Source organism: Rhinatrema bivittatum, chromosome 1 (genome assembly GCF_901001135.1).
Source record: "Rhinatrema bivittatum chromosome 1, aRhiBiv1.1, whole genome shotgun sequence".
Classification (NCBI taxonomy): Eukaryota; Metazoa; Chordata; class Amphibia; order Gymnophiona; family Rhinatrematidae; genus Rhinatrema; species Rhinatrema bivittatum.
This window is the reverse complement of record NC_042615.1, coordinates 639,190,666-639,203,070: the sequence shown is the minus strand read 5'-3', so window position 1 is coordinate 639,203,070 and position 12,405 is coordinate 639,190,666. Positions and strand designations below refer to the sequence as shown.

Below are 12,405 nucleotides of genomic sequence, written 5' to 3'. Positions count from 1 at the left end.
TCGATCGTCTTAACGATCGATTTCGGCTGGGAGGGGGAGGGAATCGTATTGTTGCCGTTTGGGGGGGTAAAATATCGTGAAAAATCGTTAAAAATCGTTAAAAATCGAAAAATCGAAAAACCGGCACATTAAAACCCCCTAAAACCCACCCCCGACCCTTTAAATTAAATCCCCCACCCTCCCGAACCCCCCCCCCCAAATAACTTAAATAACCTGCGGGTCCAGCGGCAGTCCGGAACGGCAGCGGTCCGGAACGGGCTCCTGCTCCTGAATCTTGTCGTCTTCAGCCGGCGCCATTTTCCAAAATGGCGCCGAAAAATGGCGGCGGCCATAGACGAAAAAGATTGGACGGCAGGAGGTCCTTCCGGACCCCCGCTGGACTTTTGGCAAGTCTCGTGGGGGTCAGGAGGCCCCCCACAAGCTGGCCAAAAGTTCCTGGAGGTCCAGCGGGGGTCAGGGAGCGATTTCCCGCCGCGAATCGTTTTCGTACGGAAAATGGCGCCGGCAGGAGATCGACTGCAGGAGGTCGTTCAGCGAGGCGCCGGAACCCTCGCTGAACGACCTCCTGCAGTCGATCTCCTGCCGGCGCCATTTTCCGTACGAAAACGATTCGCGGCGGGAAATCGCTCCCTGACCCCCGCTGGACCTCCAGGAACTTTTGGCCAGCTTGTGGGGGGCCTCCTGACCCCCACGAGACTTGCCAAAAGTCCAGCGGGGGTCCGGAAGGACCTCCTGCCGTCCAATCTTTTTCGTCTATGGCCGCCGCCATTTTTCGGCGCCATTTTGGAAAATGGCGCCGGCTGAAGACGACAAGATTCAGGAGCAGGAGCCCGTTCCGGACCGCTGCCGTTCCGGACCGCCGCTGGACCCGCAGGTTATTTAAGTTATTGGGGGGGGGGGTTCGGGAGGGTGGGGGATTTAATTTAAAGGGTCGGGGGTGGGTTTTAGGGGGTTTTAGTGTGCCGGCTCACGATTCTAACGATTTATAACGATAAATCGTTAGAATCTGTATTGTATTGTGTTCCATAACGGTTTAAGACGATATTAAAATTATCGGACGATAATTTTAATTGTCCTAAAACGATTCACATCCCTAATATTCAATAAACTTTCAGGATCCCATTGATCTCCTAATGAAATCCATTCTTGAATATATCTCAGAAGTGAAGAAACATTATAAATACGCCAGTCAGGAATATTCAAACCACCTTTTTCTTTCTCAAATATTATCCTAGATGGCTCTCTATTGAGTGTTCCTTATTACATCCGGCCCCCGCAGAATTCTTTCCTGGTGTCCCTTTATCACCGCTCCCTGCCAAAAACCCAATTCTGCACTCTTTATACTGAGCTTTAGTGGAGATTGATTTATCCCGCCCGCCCACAAAAATTCCCTGGCGGACGTCTAAATTTGTCCCCTTATGGCGCAACTCTCTGATTTAAGATAGATGGCCACCCGCTCAATTGGCACATTTGGCAACATTAAGGGTATTTGGCTTCTTTCCTCTATTTTATAAGATGGTAAGTTGCTTTCTTTTGAACAGCTTAAACAGTTTGATCTGCCCAACTCTCAATTTTATGCTTGGTTACAATTGCATAGCTTATTTTGTACCCTGTGTGTGTCAAATATGATTGCTCCTGAAATGCCATACATAATCTCACTCTATCATACATATGACAATCAAGGACATCTTGCTTCCCATTTCTACAAACTCATGAAATTATTCATATCTAGTAAGTCTGCTTCTAGCTTACATTTTCTTTGGTCAACGGATCTTAATATCACACTTAATTCTGTGAATTGGACTCACTTATGGACAGTGTCAGTTCGGATATCACTTTCTTCCAGTTTAACACAGACATCCTTTTTTGTTCTACACCGTGCAGTGTGCACTCCCTGGAAATTACATTGTGCTGGGCTACTTATCTCACATGGGCACCTTATCTCACATGCTCTATTTTTGCCCCTATGTACAAAATGTTTGGACTCATGTTTGGGCCACTACTTCTAAGATCCTAATGCCATCCCAACCACTTACTTACTCCCTGATTATTCTAAGGGGTGCAGACCCAGCAATAGCCTTACCCCCATGGCCTCTCGTAAATGTTTGGATTTCCTTCTCCTTGTGGCATTACATAACATTCTTGCTAACTGGAAACATAGTGATATGCTCTCTGAACACCTCTGGTGGAACTCTATATACATGTTTAGTAAATATGAGAAAGCCATGGCTATTAAATTTCACAGGATGTCTTCATGGAGTCAGGTGTGGAAGCCGCTTGATGATTGTTGCCTCTTTAGCTCCATGAATTGGGTGGCTTTTCCTGCTATATCTTTCAGTATTCACTGTTCACATTCAACTTCTCATTTGTTGACTGTTTTTTTATCTTTCTTCTTCTTCTCTCATTCTTCTGTTCTTTTATGGTTTTTCTATTTCTTTACTGTCTTTTTCCTTTTCTCCTTCTTCCCTCCTCCTCTCTTATTCATAAATGGAAGGTTTTGCTATTATGTTACCTGGCTTAGCTGCTAAGCTGTATCCTTTATTATATAATGATTGTACCTGTGTTAACTTCCTCTTAATAAATACATTTAAACACAAAAAAAAAAGCTGTGGTTCTAGAACAGATCCCTGGGGCACTCCACTAATTGCTTTTTTCCTTTGAGAAAATTTACAATTTAGCCCTACTCTGTTTTCTATTTTTTAACCAGTTGGCAGTCCACAGTGGGACACTGCCACCTATCCCATGACTTTCTAATTTCCTAAGACGTCTCTCATGAGGGACTCTCTCATGCTTTCTGGAAACCCAGATACACCATGAGGAGTTTATGAAACGTAAAGGACTTAAAATTGAACAGCCTTTGTTTTATCATAGTTGGAAGGAAACACAAGTTCAACCATGGTTCTGGACCAGATCATCCCAACATGTTTTTGCCTTTCCATGGATCTAAGTGCATCACTTCTGTGACATACAGGAGCCCAAGATATGACTCGCACACCAGTCTTCCAAGTAGTGTGGAGCAGTTGTGTTATGCATGACTGTTTTTATAGTTTTTTGTGATTACTTTGCTGTATTCTTAGGTTAATACACTGGTAAATATCATATAGAGCAGAGAATGTCTTATGTTAAGAATGTCCAATTTTTTAATATTATATCAAATACTTTACTAAATTGTATACATTTTACAAAATTTGACAACCTAACTATACAATAAAAACTATCTAACTTACACATATAGTCATACTTCATTAAAAATACAAAAAAATCTGAAATATATAAATATCAACCGTCTTCTGGGTGTTATGCTCAGGCTTGTGAACCCTTGGGCCGACGGGAGGATGGACCTTAGGAGGAAGATCCGTAGGTTCTCCTGTTGGGTGGCGAGGCAGGAACAGAAGACATGACAGCTGACCCTCTGCACTGGAGATAGAGGTGACTGGAGGCAGACGAAGAGCCGTGACGTCGAGGAAGGAAGTGTGTCTTCGCCACAGGAAGTCTGCGATCCCCCCAGGAGGAGCCCGTAGGGACCCGGGCCGTTGGGACTTAGGTGGGCCCTTGGAGACGATGGTCAAGAGGAAGTCCAAGGTCAAGTGCCAGAGGGTCGTCTTACCAGTCAGAGGTCACACACCGAGGGGTCACCACTTGCCGATCCGAAGCCAGGAACCAGAAATCACCGCTAGCCAATCCGGAGTCAGGAACCAGGAACACCAAGACTGAACAGGAACAAGGATTCAAGACACAAGAACTCACCGAAGCAAGTAGACCTGACCAACCATGGAAGTTGCCAAGTCAAGGAATGGTCAGAAGAAGTCTCCTTTTATACTTCCTCTGGCCCAAAGGATTGGAATTGGCTGTAGACAAAGGGGTGAGGTCCCTTTAATTCTGGTGAGGAGGTGCAGCCTCGCGCTTAAGATGGTGGTGGCCATCTTGGATCTTGGGCCACAGAGGAAAGCTGGTAGCTGCCGCGAGGGAGGAGCAGGAATGGCTCCTAACCCGGCGGCTAGCCCGGAGGCCCGTGCCGACGTACGGGGGCACTGGGCACATGAGGTAGGGCAATCTGCCCCGACGCTGCCGCGGCGGCCGCCACAGAGCTCAGGTAGGAGGGCGCATCCGCGGGCGGGCGCGGAACACAACAGTAGGTGAACAAATAAAAAAAAACTGGTTTAGCTCAATTTCTAAACAATGTCCTCACTATATATATTACTCCTGTGCTCTTATTATGGAGGTTCTTCTTTAATGTAATCCCAACTTTTCTTTAATGTTCTCATATAACCACTCTTCTGTCGATTTTATTTTTTTTTTATGCCACGTACTCCTATGAAGGCTGTACTGTATAGGAGATTATTGTAGAGGAATGACTTGGCAGTACAGCCTTCATAGGAGTACGAGGCATGTGTGAGTTAAATAGTTTTTATTGTATAGTTAGGTTCTCATACATTTTGTAAAATGTATACAATTTAGTAAAGTATTTGATATAATAAAACAATTGAATGACATTATTGAATTAAGTATTTTCTCATTGAGTGGATGGAGCATTGATATCAGGAGAAAATATAGATTGTACCTTCAGTAGTGTTATGTTAAGAATATGCAGCAGGAATACCATCCCCATCAAGGATTCCTTCGCTAAAACTCTGGCTTTCTGGGATACATGCCTCCAAAAAATTAAACTCCTTCTCACCAGCCTAAACCTGGTACTAAATTCTTGCAAAACAGAACTACTGCTCATCGCCCCAGAGAACAGCACCATCACCTCTACACAGCAATCCACGCCTAAAATCACACAAGTGAGAGACCTAGGAGTCCTAATTGACAATCGCCTAAATTTCAAAGCCACTATCAACAAAACCACCAAAGACTGTTTCTACCAACTACAAGTGCTGAAAAGAACTAGACCTCTTTTCCACGCCCAAGACTTCAGAACCATTCTGCAAGCAATCATATTCTCAAAATTAGACTATTGTAACACCATCCTACTTTGCCTTCCCGCTTCTTACACCAAACCGCTTCAGATGGTGCAAAATGCAGCTGCTCGAATTCTGACAAATACCAGGAGAAGGGATCATATAACCCCCATACTAAAGAGCCTCCACTGGTTACCTATCCACTTTAGAATAATATACAAGGCCATTCTTACCACATACAAAAACATCCACCTACTGGCTCCCATCGACCTACAGATCCCTCTCCAACTACATAAATCGACAAGACCGACAAGAGATGCATACAAGGGATCGCTACAGGTACCGCCATCCAAATCTACCAGACACAGCACGCTAAGAGATCGGGCGTTCTCTACAGCCAGTCCAACGTTATGGAACTCCATCCCCCCTAATCTCAGACTGGAACCATGCATATCAACCTTCAAAAAAAGACTAAAGACCTGGATATTCTTACAAGCATTCCCGGACTCCAATTGATATCACACCTCAACGTCATCCCTCAACTCCATCTACTATAGTTAGCTTTTTTGAATTAATAACCTGTCCTTTCTCTTCCTCCTTCGCCAAGTTCTAGTCACCCTGTTAAATGTAATCTGCCTTTCTCCGCACCATTGTTATAGTTATGTTTTACTATGCACCCCTGTTTTATGTGAACCAGCATGATGTGATTGCGATCTCGAATGCCGGTATATAAAAATCCGAAATAAATAAATAAATAAATTTTCTTTATGAAAATAATTCTCCAGGCTAAATACATGAAGCAAATTGAATGGAGACATAGTTGAACATTTTTCAGACATGTGATGATACTATAATTGACTTGATACAAAATCATTAAAATCCCCCCTTTCAATTCTCTGTATGATGACTAAAGTTTTTGAAAGCATCTTCTGCTTAGCCGTTCCCTCTATAATATAGCTACTTGTGGGATTCAAATACAAGCATCACATTGATACCATGTAAAGTGACTGTAAGCTGTACAACTAAAAAATGGACCTGGGGAGCAAGGTTTACAAAAATGTAATGTATTTATTTTTATGTGGAGCTGGCATGAAGGCTCAGTAGAGGTTGTTGTGGAGGACTTGAGTTGATTCTTGGAGAAGTGATACAGATGGTGCAAAACCCTAAATAGTTACAAATGAAGGCTTAATGCAAAAGAGGCTGGTTTCACTTAATCTGGAAGGCCAGAGGAGCAGTAAGAAACTGCTGGGCCAAAAAAAATGTGTTCTTAAGAACTTGAAAATACAATTCATAAAACTGAGATAAAAAAGGAGCAGTAGAAATATCAAGAAGGAATAAAGCTCAGAGAAGGCAATTTGATGTCATACCCATGTTCGTTTTTTTAAATTTTATTTTTAATTGCATTTCAATGGTTACAAACAAAAGAATACATAGGATAATCATATAACCACTCGTAGGAATTACTTCCTTTTACTGACAAAGTATTCATAATACTATTATCCTATACAAAGGAAATGTTAAAGAATTAGAGAACAATTAAAGTTAAGTAAGCTTGGAGCATTATACAGGAATATTAAAAGTGAAATTCACTTTAATCATTTGTTGTCTTTCCACACATTAATATACATTTCCCCCCTTTAAACAGTATTACGAGTGGTTAAAAATATGTATCTAAATAAGCACTAAGCTGATCTAGATAATTGAAGACACATCTGGCATCTCTCTGCTTAAAACATCTGCAAGGATATTTTAAGCTAAATTGGGCACCTCTTTCCAAAATTTCTTTTCGCATTTCTATAAACTTTTTTTGTCTCATCTGAGTTGACGCACTACATCACAAAATATTCTTATGGGATATCCATAAAAATCATTTTTTTGGTATTTAAAGTGCAGTTTTAACACTGTCTCTCTCTCTCTACTAAGGATGAGAATTGAACTAACAACATAGCCCTATTATCAATTTTAGATTCAAGCAATTTCTCAGTTCAAATTCTCTTTACTTTCAAAATTTTTACCTTCTTGTGGTTGTTTAAGATAATAAATCTTAGATATAACAGGTAGAGACTTTTCCGAATATTTTAAAACATTTTTCAGATAGCTGTTAAATAGATCAATTGGGGTTGCCAGATGGATTTTAGGAAAACTCAATAACCTAAGATTTAATCTCCTGTTTTGATTTTCTAATATTTCAATTTTCCCTTCATATTCTTCAACTGATTTTATCAAATTTATTTGAACTTTATGGATATCTCCCAATTTCTGGTTGAATACTTTAACATTTTTCTCCAGATTTTCAATTTTTTCCTGTGTATATGTATTCTTTTTCAATGCGTCCTGAACTGTTAACATAAGATTATTAATAGATTTTTGCATATTCACCATCATTAATCCTAACTCTTCAATGGAAAATTTTTGAGGAACAATAACAGAGATATCCCCAATACCAGATAGTTGTGTCTCCACTCTGGTCTGTTTAAAGGTCCCAACAAATCCTTCTGCTAATGATGGAGACTGAGCTTTTTGATCTTCTTGACTTTGTACTTGTATATCAGAAGTTTTAGTCATATTCGCAACATCTCCTTGAATCTTAAAGGAATCTTTTAATAGAAACTGACCATGAGTAGATTTCGCAGAGGGAGGGACTGGTTTCTCTGGGGCCCCGAGGGTTAAAGATGTCTCATTGGCCAAATAGTTCTGTTCTTGCTCCTGAACTGGACTATTAGCGGCCCCCTCCGGAGTAGGTGTGGTCATACCCATGTTATAATGTGAAAGAGAAAACCAAGCACGTAGAGAGTTAGCCCACCATTGTGGTGAACAAGAAAGCAATGGTGTGACATGCTAAACTTTCACAAGTATATATAAGCAAGAAAATCACTTAAAGGGATTTCTACATTACTTGCACAATTTCTTTAGTTTGGACATCATACTTTTGCTGTGTCTTCATTACCATATTTCAGTTTGAGAAGCATAAACTATATTTTCTAGTTATATTAACATTTTATTTTTAGGAAAAAGCTTGTCAAAGCAAATGGTGCAATGTGGTGTTTTTCCTAATGAAGCAGCAAACAAGCTCAAACACTGAAGTCAAGTAGAATTCTAGTAACTAAACTACAGTTGGCAGCATACTGATTTATAATATCAGCAAGTGACTGTATAATTTTTAATAAACTGCTTGGCACTTTTGTGTCACTTAACTCTGAAATCATACCCTCTTCTTTCAGCTAGCAACTTGCCTGTTTGATCCATGTAAAGATTTCCAATGTCAGCAGCCATGTCTGTTAGTGCAACAGAGTCTGACACTCCGAAATTCTTTGTTGGGGGTGAAGATGGAGAAGGAGATGAGATTTTGGACCCAGCTGAAGTCTTTGAAAATGCTGATGAATGCTTGTCAGAGGAGATAGAAGAAGATGATGATGATGATGAATACGATTCTGTACGTACTTTAAAAGGGTACTTGAAAGGGCTGAGGAAATATTTGGTATCTAGCAATTTGGTTATATTTAGAAGAGTGTAAACCACTAATTGCCAGTTTATTGAATAGAATTTTAGGGCTTTATAAAAATGATCTGATACCACATTTGTTTGTTTCAGAATGAGCAGTCCATATTGAGCAAACAGCCAGTGGAAAAGTTGCGCTGAATATACTTGGATAAAGTTATTTGGATAAATTCCATGGAATATCCTACTACAGTTATCCAGATAACTTTGGGGCATTTGCCTGACCATACTTATCTGGCTAATTGTGTGTCCAGGCAGTGCTGAATATATCTGTGCTGCTCGGTAGGGGTGTGCATTCATTTAGAACTTATAGGTAAAACGCAACTTCTTTTTTTTTAACTTAAAAAAGTGATGAGGCGAAAACGATCGGATTTCCAACTTATTCAACATAGCTATGTTGAATATGTTGGAAATCGCGATTGTTGATCCTAAATAAAAATTTAAACCCCTCACCCTCCTTAATCCCCCCCCCCCCAAGACTTACCAAAACTCCCTGGTGGTCTAGCGGGGAGTCAGGACGCCATTTCTGTACTCCTTTGCGAGGAGCACGTGACGTCGGCGTCACTCCGACGTGACACCGACGTCACGTGCTCCTCGCAAAGGAGAACAGAAATGGCGTCCTGACTCCCCGCTAGACCACCAGGGAGTTTTGGTAAGTCTTGGGGGGGGGGGGGGGGATTAAGGAGGGTGAGGGGTTTAAATTTTTATTTAGGGAATCGATGCACGTATGGACATAGACTCAACTTATGGAATTCTCCATATGTCCATATTGACCGAAATTGACCCCCCCTTTTGACTTATGGACTTATGAACATAAACTTTTGGTCTGCACATCCCTACTGCTCGGACAATGTTAAATGGTGCCCCACAAGCACCCCCAGTGCCATCTTTTTACCTAGGTAAACTTTGTGCAGGCAACAAGTTGCCCAGAAAAAAATACTATCTGGGAACAGGGGGAAATATTCAAATCTTAGATTTTGTCCAGCAGACTCCAAAAGTTAGCCAGATACATCCTTTGAATACATCTGTTTAATGTGATTTTTTTTTTTAACATGTGAGAATACTACTTCAAACTAGGTGAAAGCACTCTTATTCCTTCTCCCTCCTTGTGCTCAGTCCTGGAGCTGAATACACTCTTTGGAAAAAAGGAATTTCAGTTTTTCAATGAAAAGTGGGACTGACAAACTGAATTTCTAAACTAAAAGAACAGTAATTTAATTGATCAAAAATAAATCCTATAGATTTACTTGAATTTTTTAAAGGCTTTTTTGAGTTAGAAGGCATTATCTAAATATTCAGTATTTTTAGTGGCTTTGTGCATGTGACTTAGTTTTTTTTCCTCATAGGTAAGCAGGCTGAATTAGCCATGCTGCCTGGGACATCCTATGGGTGGCCCAACGCAGACCTTTCTTCAAATATACAGAGCTGTGGCTGTGTGAATCTCTTCATCTCGTCAGTTTTCATTTCTCCGCACAGTTCAGTCGTGCTCAACTTTCTATTGTGTCTTATTTTTCTGTCTTTATCTACTCAGTCCTTTTGAGTATCCCAAAAAGCACTTTTAAGTGTCACAGTGGCACAGAAGACACCAGCATTCAAATTCTGCTAATGTAGCAAAATTATGCCCGTCACAGACTGACATAATTATTGCTACATATGCCTTGCTCCAAACCACGATCAGGCCTCCTGCCACGACTGCGGCAGGATGTCTCCACAGGCCCAGAGACAAAGGGCTGAAAAATGGCGAGGCTGAGCGATAAGTCTGGTTCTTACACTCTGACTCACTGCCCGATCCATACAGGCTAAGAAGACAAAATGGTTCCAGGTAAGAGATCCAATCCTCTGGAACCATAATCAAAATGAGTAGAATATCCTCCCAGAGACAGACAGGGTTTGGGAGGAAAAACCCCCGAAACACCCTACCGCAGAGCTTTCCAAACTTTTCATGTTGGTGACACACTTTTTAGACAAACATAATTTCACGACACGGTAATTCAGTCTACTAGTAAACCAGAGGTTAAAGGTTAAACGAACGAAACATATTTCGACAATTTATGTATGTTTCCTTAAATATATACATAAATAAAATGTTTCACGACACAACCTATCTCATGAAAACCTTAAATTTATATTAAAAATATATATTCCAAGATTCATGTTGTTATAATTTATGAGAAACAATAATAAAACAAATTGTCTGTCCCCCACACACTCATCTCTCTCCTCCCCCCAGCACATGTCTGGCCCCCACACACTCATATCTCTCCCCCTCAAGCACATGTCTGTCCCCCCAGCACGTTTGCCCCCCACTCACTCATCTCTCTCTCCCCAGCACATGTCTGGCCCCCACACTCATGTACCTCGTCTTTTTGATTGTTGCCAGTTAAGTACTTCACTCCCTTCCATGATCACCAGACACTGCTGCTTGCAGTCAGTACTCCTCATGGCCAGGCCTCATCGGCAGCAGCAGCCAATGCAAGGATGGCTGGGCTCGTTCCACCCACCAAGCCCCCCCAAAAAACGCGATTGACAGCAAAAATCACCCAATAATAAGCAACCCATAAACTGAAAAAAAAAAAGTGAATCTCTAGAAAAAAAAAAGCCCAAACTCGCATCAGAGTTGACCAGGCTTGCGCGACACACCTGCACACTGCAGGCGACACACTAACGTGTCCCGACACACAGTTTGGAAAGCTCTGCCCTACCGAGTTGAGAAAAATGATACCGATACTGCTGGAGTCTAAAAAATCTAAACATGGTGCTGACCGAAGTAAGATGCATGGATCACAGAGTCGTCCACACAAAGCGCAGACTTGCATGAAGCGTCGACTTGCCCGATGCATGAGCTGTTGACTAGACCAACGCGTGAAACTTCGAGTTGTACGATGCCGAACCCTCGACTCAATCGCATGAGGAATTAAAACGGGTGAGGTCTGAAGACAGTAGTTCTAAAACAGCTTCAAAGAAGTGGAAAAGGACATCTTTGATGCCATCAAAGCGTGACAAACCCAAGGACATAAATCAGCCCAAAAGGGGTACTCAATTGGAATGGCAGCAAAACCCCACAAATAGTATTTACTGCGGAAGAGCTGGAAGCTGGTTCTCATGTAGTAGTAGTCAGACTAACTGACAAATCTTCCTCATCTTCATCAAGCAGTATATATTCTGGCCTTTCGAAAGTGTCTAAATGAAAGACAACAGTCTCAGTTACAAGAACTCTTAATAAAATGACACATCTCGCCAAGAGCCTCACATCCGAACCACCTCACAAAAGGAACTGGACTCTGCTATCTTGGCAATGCTTCCAAGAAAGACTCTTGAGTCTAGCCTGCCAGAGAAAGCACAATGTCATACTTCCCAGACCAAGGGGAAGGAGGCAGCCTCGCAAGCAATGTTGCATATATAGGACATTCTAAATAAAGAGGATGTTGGGGAGGTACCCGTAATGGAGAAGGTTTTCATAGGTAATGATTCAGATGGACTGAATCAAATCACGGTGAACCTAGAAGATGTGGTAGGCCTGATTGACAAACTGAAGAGTAGTAAATCACCTGGACCGGATGGTATACACCCCAGAGTTCTGAAGGAACTAAAAAATGAAATTTCAGACCTATTAGTAAAAATTTGTAACTTATTAAAATCATCCATTGTACCTGAAGACTGGAGGATAGCAAATGTAACCCCAATATTTAAAAAGGGCTCCAGGGGAGATCCGGGAAACTACAGACCGGTTAGCCTGACTTCAGTGCCAGGAAAAATAGTGGAATGTGTTCTAAACATCAAAATCACAGAACATATAGAAAGACATGGTTTAATGGAACAAAGTCAGCATGGCTTTACCCAGGGCAAGTCTTGCCTCACAAATCTGCTTCACTTTTTTGAAGGAGTTAATAAACATGTGGATAAAGGTGAACCGGTAGATATAGTATACTTGGATTTTCAGAAGGCGTTTGACAAAGTTCCTCATGAGAGGCTTCTAGGAAAAGTAAAAAGTCATGGGATAGGTGGC

General features: G+C 41.5%; 1 protein-coding gene across 16 annotated transcripts in view; it reads left to right on the top strand.

The window, feature by feature from the left end:
* PPIP5K2 (diphosphoinositol pentakisphosphate kinase 2) overlaps positions 1-12,405 on the top strand; it is a 620,162-nt gene that overhangs the window by 83,915 nt on the left and 523,842 nt on the right. For 14 of the 16 annotated variants that reach the window (XR_003852104.1, XM_029572559.1, XM_029572550.1 and 11 more), the window contains one exon: positions 8,123-8,334. Coding sequence is in view for 15 of the 16 variants with exons in the window: in XM_029572559.1 (XP_029428419.1) it covers positions 8,161-8,334 (174 nt within the window). In the remaining variant the exon portion in view is untranslated. The remainder of the gene's footprint in view (positions 1-8,122; positions 8,335-12,405) is intronic. The other 2 variants (XM_029572541.1, XM_029572525.1) reach the window with 1 other exon arrangement.